At 46.0% G+C, this 18,634-nt stretch overlaps 1 protein-coding gene across 1 annotated transcript; it reads right to left on the reverse strand.

The window, feature by feature from the left end:
- Window positions 1-6,427: 6,427 nt before the first annotated feature.
- On the reverse strand, window positions 6,428-14,323 carry LOC311322374 (phosphatidylcholine:ceramide cholinephosphotransferase 2-like; the record flags this gene model as incomplete). The annotated part of the gene is made up of 5 exons (XM_084454440.1): window positions 6,428-6,613; window positions 7,661-7,827; window positions 8,352-8,505; window positions 13,122-13,239; window positions 13,815-14,323. The coding sequence occupies 5 exons, from the start codon at window positions 14,321-14,323 to the stop codon at window positions 6,428-6,430; spliced, it is 1,134 nt and encodes a 377-aa protein (XP_084310566.1).
- Between the last annotated feature and the right edge of the window lie 4,311 nt (window positions 14,324-18,634).

The following is an 18,634-nucleotide window of genomic DNA, read 5'->3' on the forward strand; positions in this document are numbered from 1 at the left end:
CCAGCACAGTCAGATCCAAAGGTCCATACAGGACGTCGGTCATAACCAGGCACCCTTCTTGTTGAAACAGCAGAGCCACAGTCCAGCTGTCTACACAATACAGCTGCATCACCCATGGTCCAGTCAAACCAATTCTTCAGAGGTCTCCACCCTCCCTGGTGGTTCATCTGCACACTACCAGCACAGCGGCTGCCTCCTCCCACCAACCTCACATCAAAAGGCTCTAGAGAAAGACAGGAGACAATCAGACAATCATGACTCTATGTATCCTAGCAAAACACAGCTATACTCTTTCTCCTGATGTCACTCCAGGTGAGTAACAGAGGTTGAGAGACAAACTGATTCTTACAGTACCTGAGCAGGTGAGTCCAACAGCATTGCCAGGTGAGCAGGTGTTTCTAGCTGAGCCTGAGGTGTCACAGTCCAGGAGACGGGACTCGTTGCCTCTACACTGGAAATCTTTAGCCCAGATTGAACCTTTCTCTTCTCCATAGAGCGCCCCCTGGAGGGCTGAAGGAGCCTCACAGCCAAGCTGCCGACAGACCACCTCTGCATCCTGCCAGTCAAAGTCAGCTTCACACACTGAGGCCCACGTCTGATTAGACCTCACCTCCACTCTGCCAGAGCAAAGACCAGCTCCATTCACAAGCCTCACAGACTCTGAATGAAGAGAGACAGATGGTCAATTTATTTATGGTCAAATTACAGAATTATAATTATTGCTAACCTAACAATCTTTCAGCAAATTGAGGTGTGAAAAGATCCAAAATTTGTAAAGAATACAGTAACACATATTGAAATGTTGCCATTTTATACAATGTGCATCCCTTGAACAGACATTTCAGCATTAGTTTGTATCCAGTAAAACAGAAACAGATACATGATATGCAGAAGCCAAATAATAGGTAATAGTCAAGATTTCAATGTAGATAATTAAATCAAATAAATTCATAATCAGTTTTCCCCAAATATTTTACTTTTATTTTCCACACCTTTCTAAAAGCTCTGTGGATGTTTTTTGGTATTATTATTTTTTAACGATTTCATCGAAATCTTGACTATTGTACCTGTAATACTGTAGCAGTGTAACCGAATAGTATATTAAATACTCAAAGCTACTGTGACAGAATATAATAACATGATGTGTGTATTACCTGAGCAGACCACCTCCCTGAGACGATTAGTATTCTTTTCCTTCACTGAGCCACACTCCTTCAGTGAAGACTTAGGCTCAGTACAGTGAGATGTAAACTCCCATACAGGACGGTATTCAGCAGCAGTAGCCAATCTCGTTGATACAATAGAGCCACAGCCCAGCTGTCTACACACTACAGCTGGAGTATTCAGGGTCCAGATATACGGACTGTTCAGACGTCTCCACTCTCCCTGGTGGTTTATCTCCACAAAACCAGCACAGCGACTGCTTCCTCCCACCAACCTCACAAACTCCACAGACTCTGGAGAAAGACAGGAGACAGTCAGGGCCTGTCCAGAAACCCAGTAGTGATTGTCTAGATTGACACACGCACACACACGCACACGCACACGCACGCACACACACACACACACACACACACACACACACACACACACACACACACACACACACACAAATAACAACTCTAAACAGGTTTGTGAGCCAATAGTAACCTATTAGGACTCCTAATCACTCCAGCCTCCTGACATGTGGTACCAACGTTGTAATACTATTGGCTCACAAGCCTTGTTAGAGGTGGGAACCAAACCTCAGATATCTCAGACAGAGCTAAACAAAACATTCATTTGGGATCCGTCAAAAAAATGTTTATGATAAATTCATAATACATTTTCCCCAAATGTTTTACTTTTATTCCGTACCTTTCTAAAAGCTGGGTGAGTGTAAATGATTAGTCTATATCAACATATTGACTATTGTATCTATAATACTCTAACAGTGTAACTGAGTAGTCTATTAAGTACTCAAAGGTAGTAACAGATGCAGACTAGGAAATGTGTGACGGTCAAGATCACCAGCTGAATAATAATAATAATAATGACATGACGTGTGTATTACCTGAGCAGATCACTTCCTCGGCATAATTACTATGCTTTTCACCCAATACTGATCCACACTCCCTCAGTGCAGACTCAGACCCATCACACTGAGATTTAAACCTCCATACAGTACGGCCTTCACCATGTGTCTTTTTTCTTGAAACAGCAGAGCCACAGCCCAGCTGTCTACACACTACAGCTGTGTCCTTCAGGTCCCAGGGGCGCACGCTCTCCAGAATTCTCCACTCTCCCTGGTGGTTCATCTCCACTCGACCAGCACAGCGGCTGCTTACTCCCACCAACTTCACATCATCAGGCTCTGGAGAAAGACAGGAGACAGTCAGGCCCTGTCCAGAAACAAACCCTGATGTCTTCATGCCAGAAAAACCCGTAGTGATTGTCTAGATTCACACACGCACGCACGCACGCACGCACGCACGCACACACGCACACACACACACACACACACACTTACTTTTCTGGTAGTTACTCACTGTCTCTAGTTGCAGCATGCAAGTTAAGAGCATTTTTTTTAGAGCAAATTTAATGACTCTAAGCCTGTCGAATTATACTAACGTCTCAGCCTTCATAACACAAATATTACGTTGAATCTCTGCGCTCCGCATGCAATAATATAACGTATCTTCCGTAGAACCCATATCGGTCGACGTCTGTTGCGCATCAAAATGTTGATGGTGCCTACTCAGCTCGAGGGCGGCTAGGGTTCGAGCACACCTGGCCCAATCACACACGTGCAATGCATATTCAACAGTAACGATTCACAATTAAATGATAAAGCTAACCTACCTTTTCGTATAGTCTATAACCTATATATTTTTTCTCTCAGTCACAAGCACCCCCACCAGGTAGATTTGGGTAGCGTTCTTTGAGCACCAATGGACGACTGGGAGGCGAGATTAGCGTTCTTTCAACTAATTTCAAAATATAGGTTCCATAAACATTGAACTGCTAGTATCTGGGGGTTGGTCATTTCTCCACGTGAGAAGTGTGAAGTGTGAATGGGCTGAAATGCGTGTGAATGGGCTGAAATGCGTGTGAATGGGCTGAAATGCGTGTATCGAGACTTGGCAGCCAACAGTTCTTTGCCTTCGTTTCACGGTAGCCTACTCTGAAACATTCCGAGTTGTTCAGCCCGAGTAGCTACATGTGCAATGCATGTTCAGTACGAGTATAATAATAAAGATAGCCTACCGTTTCTTGTAACCCGATCAAATCCATTGCAAACGCACAAAAAATGCAGAAGATAGTATACAAAATTATAATCCATGTTCTCTCCATAAAGTTCTGTCCCACAAACTGTGGGAGGACGCTTTTTTAAGGCACTTCTTGGTCAAAATAAGTTTGTCCCTGCCCACCATGCAACATCTTAGTCATTGATATATTGTTGCACAACTTTTTAACATTTTATAGGAGTTTCTATGAAAACCAAAGGTTATCATAGATGTCACTGTGATTTTAGGTGTTTTTGTCAAATATTGGCAAAGTTATTGATCAAAAAATAATTTATTAAATTATTACATTAAATATATATGTATTGATTTCTTGAATTGTAATGAATTGCCCCAAATTACTCATTGTTGTCATATATGGATATCCTATATATTACTAGAATAATGCACAATTGGTTTGAGGTGTTTTTGTCAAATATTGGCAAAGTTATAGATCTGTTACGGAATTAAATATGTTAAACCATGTTTATTAATTTTTTGAGTTTCATTCAGATGTTTTAAGTGAAGATGTTTGCCTCAGCACCAATGTACAACATGTAACCTTTTCCAGGACCGACATGGTTACTGCAGTTGCTTTTCACCACCACCAGATGGTGGCAGAGTACTGGTTACACAGCTGTCATCGATCAGAACTGATTGCATATATATATGTATATATGTATTGCATTCTATATAAGTGTACACTAACATGCTGTGTGTTTGACTTGACAAAGACCTGAGGGTCGAAGGGTTGTTGGAATAAACACCACTTTTTTGCACTCATGATTGCCTCAGTCTCAGTGTGCGGGTTCTATTGACATTGACATATCTGTCCAATAGTGTCAAAGAATACACTAATATCAAAATGTATGGACGGCTTGGGTGGGAGAAATGCAGCGAACAATTTCCACCGACGACCCCCGAAAGTTGCATGTGTGTGCTGTGTGCTGTGTCACTGCTCACTGAATGTAATGTGTGTGATGACCGTGACCCCCCTTGGGTCCAGTCATTTTTAAAGCACTCCCAGCTACTGTGACAGGTGCAGAATAGGAAACGTGTGACTGCCAAGCTCATCAGTTGAATATAATGAAAAGATGTGTGTATTACCTGAGCAGACCACCTTCAGGATAGAAGAAGTATTATACTGTCCATCCACTCTTCCACACTCCCTCAGACCCAATGCAGTATGGGTCAAGGATGCATACAGGACGTTCTTCACCACCAGAAGCCCTTCTTGTTGAAACAGCAGAGCCACAGCCCAGCCGTCTACACAATACAGCTGCATCACCCAGGGTCCAGTCAAACCAATTCTTCAGACGTCTCTCTCTCTCTCCCTGGTGGTTCATCTCTACTCTACCAGCACAGCGGCTGCCTCCTCCCACCAGCCTCACATCATCAGGCTGCGAAAGAAAGACAGGAGACAGTCAGGTCCTCTGACTCTATGTATCCTAACAAAACACAGCCATACTCTTTCTCCTGATGTCACTCCAGGTGAGTAACAGAGGTTGATAGACAAACTGATTCTTACAGTACCTGAGCAGGTGAGTCCAACAGCATTGCCAGGTGAGCAGGTGTTTCTAGTTGAGCCTGAGGTGTCACAGTCCAGGAGACATTGCCTTCACACTGGAACTCTTTAGCCCAGATTGAACCTTTCTCTTCTCCATAAAGCGCCCCCTGGAGGGCTGAAGGAGCCCCACAGCCAAGCGCCCAACAAACCACCTCTGCATCCTGCCAGTCAAAGTCAGCTTCACTCACACGTCTTTAAAATCGAGAGTTTAACATGTTTTTGAATGATTTTTCAAGGTGCCCACCCACATCCATTGTATGACCTAAACGGTGGTAGAGCAATTATCAGACTTTCTAAAAAATGCTAGTTTTGTCAACGTTTTGATCTGAACCATTGTATATGATCATAAGTAACCTTAAAACAGGGCTAAACATGCATTTTCCCTTTACTAATCCTTTAATTATGTAAGCTAGCTTTTTGCGCACTGATGGGTCTCCATGTCGTGCAATAGCTGCCTTTTCCCCCTTTTCACCCCTGCCCTCGAAACGGCCTAAAACAGCCTGGTCTAAATATATACTGACACATTCTTGGTAACTTTAGTTTATTACAGCCATAGTGTTGAAAACATAACAAAAAAAATGATATAAAGAACTAAGGCTACAACTAAATATACTTATCAACATGAACAACACTCAAGGCCATTGAAATAATGCAAAATTGATTTAAAAAACATGAACTCTAACGCTGTAATAGTACTTATTGACTAACATGTAACATAATAGTTCTAAGGCACCTCTTTTTGAAAGACGAGTTACTTCAAATCCTTATGACAGCGCTGCAATCAAACAGACAGAGAACCCTCACCTTCTACTTAGAGCTTTCTTTGGTCATAAGATCAACTCTACAACTGCTCTCATTTACACTGTTGACTGCAGGTTGTTTTGGGTGATGGACATGCAACGCGGTATCAAAGCTGTTCATAACCTTTCAAAATTCAACTCAGTTTGGAACAGTACCATAATACACAAGTATAAAATATACATTAAACAAAAAACAGGCCAACTTGACCTATAAATTAATTGATGCAGTAACCTTCATATGGACCCAATGTAGATTATGTGTTTTGAACTCTTTAACACAAACTTACATACTAACTTCCCAATACAAACATTATTGTTTATTATCATCAACTTCAGACGAAATATTCTTCCGATATGTCACTGACATGAACTACACTGAATATAGTGTTGTGTTTTATCAGGTTGGCCATAATTTACGGCTGACCATAAATACTGACTGAACGTTGTGTTATCTGGTAGGTAAGAGCGTTCTCTAAGCAACACTGACGGTGAATGCCTGGACAGGGCAGGGCTGTGTGGCGAAACAAAACGAATCAAACACAGTGGTCCAATTCTGTCAAACACTTGGGGTGCACTTGATTTTAGGTAACACAAGTACGATGACACCGAAGGAACAGTCCCGGAAGCACCAACACTGACGGAAAACAAATTCACCCTTCCGAAGTACATGACCAATGTATTTCGTAGCCGTCGTACTCGACCGCCCGTTCACGTTCTGAAGCAAAGAGACGAAACGTGAGCGCTGCGGTCAACCAGGCTGATGTGTTTGACCCCAGGGGTGTGTTTGTTTCGCCTCGTCACTCCTCCCGGGTGCTCTGCACCATGGAGTACTTCTTGCAGGGGCTCTTGAGGCAGGCGGGCGGCCAGGTGATGGGCCAGCTGTAGGAGCAGGGGATCTGGGTCTGGACGTTCCTCTCGAAGAAGTTGAACACAGGGTTCCACCAGGTGTGTGTGAGGTAGTTGTTAGGGGAGCACCGCAGGGCCTGGGGGGCAAGGTCAAAGGTCACACAGTAACACAGGAACAGGTCGAAACGTCTCGGCTAGTAACACAGGAACAGATTTTTTAGGAAGTTGTTGAGGGTACACCTCTCTAGTGATCCAAACCCCTAAGGTTTATAGATAGTCATAGAGCAGCTATGATTCCTGGGGAGGGGGGGGGGAAGGCTTAGGGAAACCCTCAATGATAATAGATTTCAGTTTCAATTTGAAGCTAGTACACCCAAAATAAAAATGTCAGGCCAGAAAATTGCATTGTCATTTTTATATTTCACCAGTAGAGGGAGGTGCAGAGCTTCTTCAAATTATGCCAACTCCCAGTTCCAAGGCCAACAACAAGACAGTCATTACATTTATGGCTCTCCTCCTCAAAAATTCACTCACCTCACCAACAAAACTAATATCCAGAGAATTATGAGTTTTCATAACATCGAAGGTAATGTTGACTTGCTCTCTGGCTGGCTGGCTGCTGCTCAGCTAAATCTTCTAGGTGTCTGTCTGTCTGTCTGTCTGTCTGTCTGTGTGTGTGTGTGTGTGTCGAGGCGACAGGGCCAGGCTCTCAGCAAGGCTATCTATCATACACTTCAGATCTAAGCTAATAGAGAGAGAAATTAGGATAGAGAGAAAGAGAGAGAAAAAGAGAGAATGAGAGAAAGAGTACCTTAAGAGCCATATGAAACTATCCACTATCCAAGCCCATCCACCCCTCCCCCACCACACACACACACACACACACACACACACACACACACACACACACACACACACACACACACACACACACACACACACACACACACACACACACACACACTTCTAGACCACTCTCTTGTCTGAACATGTGGCTCAGCTGTGATGATGATGATGATGATGATGATGATACAGAACATCCGGTGCTGTACTGAGTGTCAATATGTCAGTGTCACAACCCCCCCCGCCTAAACTATGGATAACACCATCCGTCCCTCTCTCCTTCCATCCCTTTGTCCTTCCATCCGTCCCTCCCCCTCTCCGCCCGTGCCTCTGCCCCTCACCTGTACGTTGGCCATGGTGTGGTACCACCAGAAGAGCCTGGAGGTGATGAAGTAGGCCACCACCACGTCCACGCTGTAGTGCTCGTGGGCCACCAGGATGCAGACCACGCCCACCGCCGCCAGCAGCCAGCACATCAGGTGGTACCACCAGAACGACCGCGGAGAGTCTGGGGGGGCGGTGATATACACACAGATTTAGATTTTACATTTAACAGACACCCATATCCATAGCTACTTACAAAGAACATGCAGACACTGGCAGATACACACACACACACACACACACACACACACACACACACACACACACACACACACACACACACACACACACACACACACAAGGGGGCAGAGTGAGTCACGCACGGGAGGGAAGGAGACATTGATCAAGCCACACCTCAAAAAAGGTCAAACCTCAAATTTATCTCCCATGACTGGGCATAAAATATTTTGCTCTAAGTGTGTGTGTGTGTGTGTATGAGAGAGAGAAAATATGACAGAGGGTATCCATTAGTGTGTGCATCTCTGTGTGTGTTCAGCACAACTGTGTGTATGTGTGTGTGTGTATATGTGTGCATGTGTGTGTGTATGTGTGCCTGCGTGTATGTGTGCGTTCGTGTATGTATATGTGTGTATGCGCGTGTTTGCGTGTGAGTGTGTGTTTGCGTGTGAGTGTGCGTGTGCTACTCACACTCCTTGATGAACAGGTATGTGAGCGTCAGCATGACGGTGTGCCCGCTGTACAGGAAGTCTCCGCACATGAGGTGAGACCCCGTGATGGAGAGACCCCCCCCGGAGATCAGCTGCAGGACACGCTGCATCTTGGCCTGGGAGTCGCCGTGCAGCTGAGAGGGAGGGATGGAGGGGTGGACGGAGGGAGGTAGAGAGAGGGAGAGAGAGAGCAAGAGGACGAGGGGAGGGAGAGGCAGAGAGAGACAGGTCGAGATGAACAGGGAGGAAAGCACGGCATGTCTTATGATATCGCCGTTTTATTATCAACGTTTATTTGTTGAATTCCACAGGAATCAGTGGGTGTGCATCATCAAGCAATGAATAACCATAATAAGCAACAATTAAGTACCTTCCTACCAACCTGCCTTAATCACAACGTCCACTTAACGTGTTTAAAAAGCCTTCAGCAACCCTCCCTCCCCATCCCTCTGACCTCACCAACTCTCTCCCCCCACTGGACTACATTACCCATAAAACCACTGCCCGAGGCACATTCCTCTGATCCAGTTGGTGAAAGGACATGTTGCGGTTTTTGGATCTGAATGACCTGCTTCAATGTATTAAGTTGCACGCTGTCATACATGATCAGGTTTCATGGGCTGAGGCCTATTCTCTTATTTCTGCTGAGGATACAAGCTTGGTAGGACTTTGATCCGTTTAGCTGGACGCTTAAGCAAACCTATCTGTTGATCTAGGCCCACTGGTCATGACAGGCCAAGGTAGGGGCGCAGGCCAAGGTAGGGGCGCAGCCCAAGGGCACAGCCAGCTTTGTCTCAGGTCGCTGGAAAACTGGGCCGAATCCTGACTTGGCATTCGCGAGCGTCGGTGTTGATAACCGGCTCCCTGATAGACGTGCTAGGTCCCAACGGTCCCAACATCGACCATCGCTGATAACCATGCCTAAACTCGTGGACCTCGTCCCGAGCGAGCCGGTGAAGCGATGGAACTTCCGAAAGGTCAACTGGGAACGCTAGCGTCTCCTTACCCATAGATCCACGAGGTGCCTCCCACCACCTAACACCAATGACGAGGCATACTGGGAACTCCATCCCACGCGGACGTCGCAATAGCTACAAACCGTGCTGGGATGCGCAGTGTGAGAGTCTCTACTGTGCCTTTCTCCCGGCCCCCACAGGAGCTGAGTCAGACATACTTGCCTCAGCCCTGCTGTCTAGACTCAGCCGAAGGAGACAAGAGCACTGGGTGTGGAGGCCATTAACTCCATCGACTTCTCACACTCCAGCCGCAAGGCAAGGAGCATCCTTAACAACCTCACTGGTAGGTCCAGACACTCCCCCCGTCACTGCCCCATCCCTGCAAACAAAATCGCAACACAATTTGTGAAAAGTGGGACATACGAGGGCAAAGACCACAAATCGTCACGTCTCGTGGCAAAAGAAGTGTCTGACCTCTGACCTCTGGAAGGCCACAACTCCTAGCAGCGGTAACATCTCCGGTGAATTCTGCCCTCCAGCATGTAAAGCCAGGGAAAGCTCCGGGGCCTGATTCTATCTGCCCATGCCAAGCCTGCCTTTAAGTCCTGGTTAAGAGCGGTCCTCTCTTCCTGCTTGCCAACTCAAGATCCCCCAAATCTGGAGAAGAGCCCTAGTTGTCGCGATCCCTAAGCCGAACAAGCCTGAAGGGGACCCTGAGAGTTACCGCCCCATCTCTCTCTTATGTATCCCCTTCAAGATCCTTGAGCATCTCATCTACGCCTGCGTTGAACTAATCATCGACCCGCTGCTCCCACAGGAGCAGGCCAGGTTCCAACGCGGGAGATCGACCGTAGATCAAGTCACTTTGATGACTCAAGACATCGAGGACAGCTTTTCGGCTAAAAAGAAGGCGCGGCCTCACCTGTAAGCTCCTCCGCCTGCTGCCGGACAGGCACATGGTCAGCATGATCATGGAGCTTGTCCGAAACCGCAGCTTCACCCTCACCACCGGTAGCGGACAGTGAAGCAGGTAACGACGCCTTAAGAACGGCGTCCCCCAGGGATCTGTCCTGGCCCCCCTCCTTTATAACATCTACACCTACGACCTGCCGATCACAGTCTCCAGGAAGTACGCCTACGCAGACGACCTCATGGTGCTGTACTGAAGCTCAGCGAGGCAAAAACGGTGTCGGCGGCCTTCCGCCTTAACAACAAGGAAGCCAAACGTGAGCTCCGAGTGCACATCGATGGAACACTCCTGCCATGCAGCGCCTCTCGGCGTGACATTGGACAGGTTGCTCACGTTCCGCCGACACCTCGAGTCACTGCGCAAGAAGTTAACAGCTCATGAGGCATTGATGAGACAACTGGTTGGATCAGGCTGGGGCGCCGGTGCAAAAACATTGCCTATGGCAGCCCTAGCTCTGGTCTACGCGACCAGTGAATATTGCGCACTGATCTGGTGTCGCAGCACTCACACCCGCCTCATCGACCCGTCTATCAATGAACCCTTGTGCATCGTGACAGGATGCCTGCGTCCCACTCCTGTGAATAACCTTCCCATCCTCGCAGGCATCCAGCCCGCTGGCTTCCGCCACACAGGAACCACAGCACGTCTCGCCTGCCGGGCTGTGGAGCCTAACCACCTGCTCCATGACAGGCTCACTGCAACAGCAGAGCCTCCCCGGCGTCTCAAATCAAGACACCCTTTTCTTCCTGCCGCACGGGCTCTCCTGCAGCAATGCAGAGATCTTAACATCAGTGAGGCAGGATGGGCGGACTACTTCTGGTGTGCAGAGTGGGAGGTGAACACCTCCAGACTGTGATTTCATCCCGGCCGCCGGTCCTTCCTCTACCGGGATGGACTTACCCAGACCGGCGTGGGTGAGGGGGGCTTAATCGCCTTCGGACCGGCGTCGGATGCTTCCGCCCATCAATGCACAGATGGGGCTTGGTATCCTGTGCGGCGTGCGAGTGTGGCGCCGAGGAACAAACCGCAGACCATGTCATCCAGATATACCGGACACCCAACGGAATGCATGGCCTGACGGTTTTGGATGACGAAACAGTGACATGGCTTCTTTTTTTTTTACGATATGATATTATTTATTCAATCATGGAGAAACATCATTTTTGTAACACTTAGAAAATGAGCAGGTGTATAAATGATCAGAAATAATGTCCATGAAGGAATAGGGAAACCCCAAGTAAGCTGCAAACGCTGCTTTTAGACGGGAGACCTTCACATTCAAAACAAAACAAAAACAAACATAAGAGCATGACAGTACAGAGAAAACAGTTTCAATGACAAGACAGGACTGAGAAGACAGAACAGTCCCTGGTAGTTTCCCTGCAGTATCCCAGCCCCAAGGATAGCGCAGCGAGCCACCACCCAGCAGCAAGGAACATCAGTTAATTATATGTAGACAGAAATTGCTTTTTTAGATTTTTCTTGAAGAGAGAGATGGATTGAGATCTCTTAATGTTGTCATCCAACTCATTCCATATACGCAGTCCCCCGCACGTGACACTAAAACTGGCGATTTTAAGTTTTGGGTTTTTACTTGTAACCAGGTGTTTATTCCGGGTGTTGTGTGCATGCAGAGGATAGCAGACGGGAATGAGCTCACACAGACAGACATTTGATTTGTGAATAACCTGGTAAATAGTACAGGCATTCAAGAGCACCTTCAAATCAACAAGCTTTAGAAGTTTAGAGCTGCCAAAGAGAGGACCTGTGGGAGCAAATGGTGACCAAAATATGGTGAGAATAACTTTCTTCTGTAGTGATTGTAGTTTCAATAAATAACTGGGAAAAGTATTGCACCAGATGATGTTACAATATAATAAGTGAGGTTCGAATAAAGATCTATACAGAGTGAGAAGCGATGGAAGTGAGAGAAGTCTCTTAACTTGAAAAATAAACCAGAATACATAGATTATCGTTTAGTAAGTTGGTCAATATGGTACTTGAAATTTAAATATTCATCAATGTGGACTTAGTGGTACTTACTCTCTTGATGTCCTGTCCATCTATATTCAGACACATGATGATTGTTTATTTTTGTTGGAACGGAACACTATATAGATCTCTCGTCTTTTTAATGTTGAGAGAAAGTCTGTTGCAAAAGGTAGGGGCATCTTTCATCGACGCAAACATCGGACCACCCTATTGATTGTCCAATCATCTTGTGCTAATATGTCATTATCTAAATGTTATATGTAAGTGTGATATTCATCATAGCTTCAGTTGCCTGCAGTTAGCCCGGGATGAAGTGTTGTCTGATGGTTTGTCAATAAAACACCAAGTCTCGAAACAGCAAATCCATCATCTGCCTGTTCCATTCTCAACTTTCTGAACACTTCAACAGACACAATATAGCCCAGCGCGCCCCCCGGGAAGAGGAGCTCCAGAGGGACCAGGGAGTCTGCGCTGTCATAGCTGATACCCTCAGCTGCCCATCCCCCGCGCTGCCCTGGGGTATAAACCCATGTATCCAAACCTGGGGTCTGACACGTTTGTCCAATACCTGATTTGAAGTCCCCCCCCCTCGTGAGATGAAAGCGAGGGAACGGTACCCCAAAACCCCAATCAAGTTATGCTCCCCCACCTCAGCAGCTAGGCCTTTTATTTTGAAGGGCTGGTCCTAGACCGACAGTAGGTATTTGACCTTTGGTGTAGAGACATAGGCCATGCCCTGAGGTCAGCACTGACTCATTCATTGACTGAAGTCACCGACTCATTCATTGATTCATTGACTGACTGAGTCTAACTGATTCGTTCGTTCACTCACCTTGGGCGCGCAGGTCATGTGCATGCCAGGTACAGGCAGCGTGGTGATGTACATGGTGACACAGCGGTAAAGATACAACGTACCAATCAGAAACAGGAACCGCCGGCCCGCTATCGCCCTGGAAACACGGGAGACGAGAGAAGGAAGTGGACAGCTCCGTCAGAAAAACAACCCTGGTGAGATCACAGCTTCATGTTTTATTCTAGTCTACCTAGTCTAGTTTTTTATTACTGGATTGCCTATAAAAACAGAGGTTTGGAGTCCCCCATACAAATAAAACATGTCGTTAAACATGCCTCAAGATAAACCTTCAAACAAAAAATGACAGCATCGACTGCAGATATATCAAGAAAGACAGAAATATAAGTTGGATACAGTTTACATTACATTAGTCATTCAGCAGACACTTTTATCCAAAGCGACTGAAGTGCATTCAACACACAGTAGGTAGTCAAGTGAACAACTAGTCTCCAGGATTCATAATAAGTGCATCCCCTTTCTAAGCATCTAACACCCTAACCTAGTACTAAAGTAAAAGTGCAAAAACAAATAAATATTTTTTTTAATTCAATAACGTTGACCACCAGATAAACGTTGACCACGGACAGATATTATAATATAATATAAATGATATATAAAGTATATTAGAAAGTTGACTGTACATGCCCCCATGGTCAGACGGCTCATACTCACTTGTATCTGTGAAAGAGCAGCTGGACGGTCCAGATCCCCACCAGCACCATGCCGTTCACCTCCGTCACCGTGAACGCCCACTTCACGCGGTCGATGTAGTCGAAGAACTTGTCGGGCAGCGGCGGGCTGCTCTCCTTGGCCGGCACGCGCTCGTGCACCACCGTGATGACCACCGTGGTCAGGACGAGGTTGAAGACGGCGTAGAAGAACGCGATGCCCGTCTTCCACCACTCCATGGGCAGCCGTCCGGCCTTGGACTCCGGCACGGGGATCTTGATGTAGTCCCGGTGGCGCCCCATGGCCTTGCGGAGGCCCCGCCCCCCGGCGTGCGCGCCGTCCTCGCCGCCCGGCGGCTTGTGGACGGGGCACGCCTTGCCCTTGGCGCCGCCGGGCGCGGCGTTGCCTCCGCAGCCGCTGCACGTTCCGCAACCGCCGCCGCCACCACCGCCGTCTACGCCGGGGTGGGCCGCCGTAGGGTCTCTCTCACCTAACAGCTCTGGCGATGCCATGGCAACGACCCACACTGTCCGCACCTTAGACACTGCGCTGGGGCCAATAAGCTCGCTGGTTCACTGGACACAGGAAGTGATGTAAATGAATGCTCCTCCGGGGACTTCCTGTGACTCAACCGCACCAAAGATGTCTTCTAGCCTGCTGGTTAAAAGACATACACTCTTAGGTTGCTGAAAAGAAACTGAACAACAACAAAAACTAAGTGCATCTAGCTATAATTTGGATCGAATTACTGTATCTCTGAGTGAAATTAAATTCCGCCTTGGATGAACCAAAATTACATCGATCTCTGAATGACCAAACCTGGACAAAAAACCCAGAGACTGGCTATTTCTATCAAAATTCATTAGGGGAGGCCATTTTGGTTCAAGGGGAGTTCACAGTTACGCTGTCCTTAAAGGGAAAACAGAGAGGAGAACATTAGTCTGTCGCAGGCTAATGGCCGCCTAACGTCTTTGGCTGGAGACAGACATGTCTGCTTGGAAGGGTATGACATGCTGCTGAACTGCCCTGGATTTCCAGAGGACCAGGTCATTCAACCTGCTATTGTAAGAGACAGAACAATCAGCTCATCCATGCTGATTGGGTTAGCAAGAGATGGACAGGCTGACATATTCAAATTGAACAGTTCTTTGACGGCAAACGTTTCCAACCATTTTTGACTCCCAATACTTAAGAGTTGCTATGGCGAACAGAAGCAAATTTGCCTCCACAGGTCATTGTGCCAGACGAAAACCACACACACACGCACAGACGCACGCACACACACGAAAGGTTAGCTACCCACCAACAGTACCTAGTGCAGTTCATATGGTAAGACTCAGGATAAAAGCTAATTAGTGGACAGTTGGTTGAAACTTTGTTGATAGTTATGTATCTATGCAGGCACCAGCGATAGAGTTCGCCACAGGACAATGAAAGACAGGACTACGACAGTTAAAAGTTGATTGATGACCAGAATGAGGAGAAACCAGGAGGAGGAGGAAACTTTGACTGTTTACCTTGACTCCACTATCTCCATCTGTGGGATTAGCCAGTGGAGTAGACAAGTGGTTTTAAATAGGCCATCACTCGTGGTCGTTATCAGTCGAAATGTCCCTTAGATCAAAATGCTCATTGTGTGTTTACAACTCTGGCCTGTTTCTAGAAGGCATTGTTGACATGAGTTGAAGTGTTTCTTTAGTGTGTTTATATGAACGCTCTTTTGGACATTTACCAGAATTAAAGCCTTTTCTCTTCTTTTCTTCAAGCTTCAATCAAAACTTTATTTTGTGGACTGGCCACAAGTCGATGGGTGCATTTTAAAAAAGTATTTTTGTACTTGAACATGTGTGTTCACTTTGTTACTGTTAGGGATAGTCTTATCAACTGCTTCTGCTGATCTCCACTGCCTTAAGTCAGTCTACTTTTTTTCTGTCGGACCATATTTTTTCCAAGCCGGAGATGAGGCATTCTGCATGACTGCCTTGAATGGTTACACAAGCAGCACATCATGTTGAACGACACTGAAGTATAAATGAGATGACTTCCCGTACACATTTTGATTCTGTGACCACAGAGAAGGAAAGGAGTGAGAGAGAGAGGAAGGAAAGGAGTGAGAGAGAGAGAGGAAGGAAAGGAGTGAGAGAGAGAGGTAGGAAAGGAGTGAGAGAGAGAGGAAGGAAAGGAGAGAGGAAGGAAAGGAGTGAAAGTGAGAAACAGAGAAACAGACAGAGAGAGAGAGTGAGATGGGGATAGTGAGAGAAAGAATGAGAAAGAAAGAAAGAGATAGAAAGAAAGAAAGAGAAAGAAAGAAAGAAAGAAAGAAAATGAAAGAAAAAATGAAAGAAAAAATGAAAGAGAAAGAAAGAAAGAAAGAAAATTAAAGAAAAAATGAAAGAAAGAAAGAAAAAATGAAAGAAAGAAAGAAAGAAACAAAGAAAGAAAGAAAGAAAGTAAGCGAGAGTGAATCTGTGGAATGCCTCGGAGCCGTTGAAGAGTCTCTCGGAGAGAGAGAGGCTACTCCAATCAGAGGAGACTTGCCCCGATGCACAAGAACACACAGGCCTATTGTACCAGATACTTATGCAGGTAAAAGACCCTAGGCTGTTAGTCGTGGGTACACACACAAGACTACCTCAAACACACACACGCGCACGCACGCATGACCACACACGCACGTGGACACACACTGCACTTTGAGGTTACTTTGACCTAAAATAAAGACAGCCCAACCCGTTTCTTATCTTATACAGGGGTTCCTTAGAAGTTTCATAGCTACGACCTCAAAATCCTAGAGATGCTACTAATTAAATCTTCAAGGACAGGGTGGGGTCTGTGGCCTGGGAGGATGGCTGAATGGAGGACAGAGATGGTGGCATTAACATGTAAGACAGTAATATCTTATCATACTTATACAGCTGTAGGTTATACAGATGAGTTCTGCAGGGGGCCTTTCAAAGCTGCAGTCCTGGAGTCTGTGTGTGTGTGTGTGTGTGAGTATGAACTCTCTCTAACTCACACACACACACACACACACACACACGAAAGGTTAGCTGGCCACCAACAGTACCTAGTGCAGCTCATATGAATACCAAATAAAATGTGTAAACCTGAACAGAAGCAACCTTCGGGGCATGCACTGTCCCTTTCACTTGCTAGTCTGCTAGGACATCACCACATGGCCTTTCGGCACACACGCTAACTACATAGTAATGGCGCAAACAAAACCCACAATTTGTCTTGTTCGCCGTCAACACGGCAATGAATAATAATAACAAATAAGTGACTTCGAAAAGAGGAGAAAAGTGGACAGAAGGTCTGAGGTACCGACAGAGCGTAATGGACTCTCAATAGGCTTCCTACATTTGTGCTCCTTCCCGTCAAAGAATGCGTTTCTTGTTTTTTTTTTCCAGCTAGTAATGACACGATGATGGAGCTCTCTGCTGGTTGGACAGAGGCCGCTTTCCACTCAGGCCTGGAAAGCTTCTAGCTCCTTTAAAATAGCCATTAACAGCACTGAGGGCATCCCCAGGCTCGCACGATACATCACGATAACCGTCATTGGGAGCGCATACAGAACGTCATGTTTACTTAAAAACAAAGGATGCACTTGAGGAAGAGAGAGAGAGAGGGAAAGAGATAGAGAAAGAGAATATGAAAGAGTGAGAGAGAGAGAGCCAGAGAGAGAGAGAGAGAGGGAGAGATAGAGAAAGACAGAGAGAATGAAAGAGTGAGAGAGAGCCAGAGAGAGAGAGAGAGAGAGAGAGACATAGAGAAAGACAGAGAATGAAAGAGTGGGAGAGAGTGAGCAAGAGAGAGTGGGGGAGAGAGAGAAAATGCATGAGCCACTAAAGGTACAGATGGCAAGCAGCTGAAACTTGAAAGCACCAATTTCCTCTGAATCAATCTCAGACTCAGAGGGAAAACATTATTGCATTTGAGGAGAGAGAGAGAGAGAGAGAGAGAGAGAGAGAGAGTGAGAGAGAGAGAGAGAGAGTGTGAGAGAGAGAGAGCGAGAGAGAGAGAGAGAGTGAGAGAGAGAGAGAGAGCGAGGCTCTCGGTTTCGGGGAGGGCAGGGGGGATAGGCCTGTCATCTCACTGACCAATAGTGAGCCGACTTTCCCTAGCGTGGACCAGTCTGTGGGGACGGCTGTCTGGAGGCCTGAGCCGTCACAAGTCTGATACCGTCTCTATTTACAGTCCAGCTAACGTCAATAATCATGGCAAGTAATGAGATCAAGGAAGAACAGACGATGACATTACAGGACATTCCTCCTCGGGGGCCTTCGGATCGAGATCCTGCTTCCTCCCCGGGAAGAAATCTGGGTGAACCTACTGTGGATGAATGAAAGATAGAGGCTTGCTCCGTACCAGAGCTGGTGCTCTGATGATGGAGAAGGGGGTTATCCCTCCCTACAGGGCATCTATGGGTAACTCCTGTATTTTTAGATAGATAGATAGATAGATAGATAGATAGATAGATAGATAGATAGATAGATAGATAGATAGATAGATAGATAGATAGATAGATAGATAGATAGATAGATAGATAGATAGATAGATAGATAGATAGATAGATAGATAGATAGATAGATAGATAGATAGATAGATAGATAGATAGATAGATAGATAGATAGATAGATAGATAGATAGATAGATAGATAGATAGATAGATAGATAGATAGATAGATAGATAGATAGATAGATAGATAGATAGATAGATAGATAGATAGATAGATAGATAGATAGATAGATAGATAGATAGATAGATAGATAGATAGATAGATAGATAGATAGATAGATAGATAGATAGATAGATAGATAGA

This window comes from Borostomias antarcticus (assembly GCF_949987555.1).
Source record: "Borostomias antarcticus genome assembly, chromosome: 20".
Taxonomy (NCBI): domain Eukaryota; kingdom Metazoa; phylum Chordata; class Actinopteri; order Stomiiformes; family Stomiidae; genus Borostomias; species Borostomias antarcticus.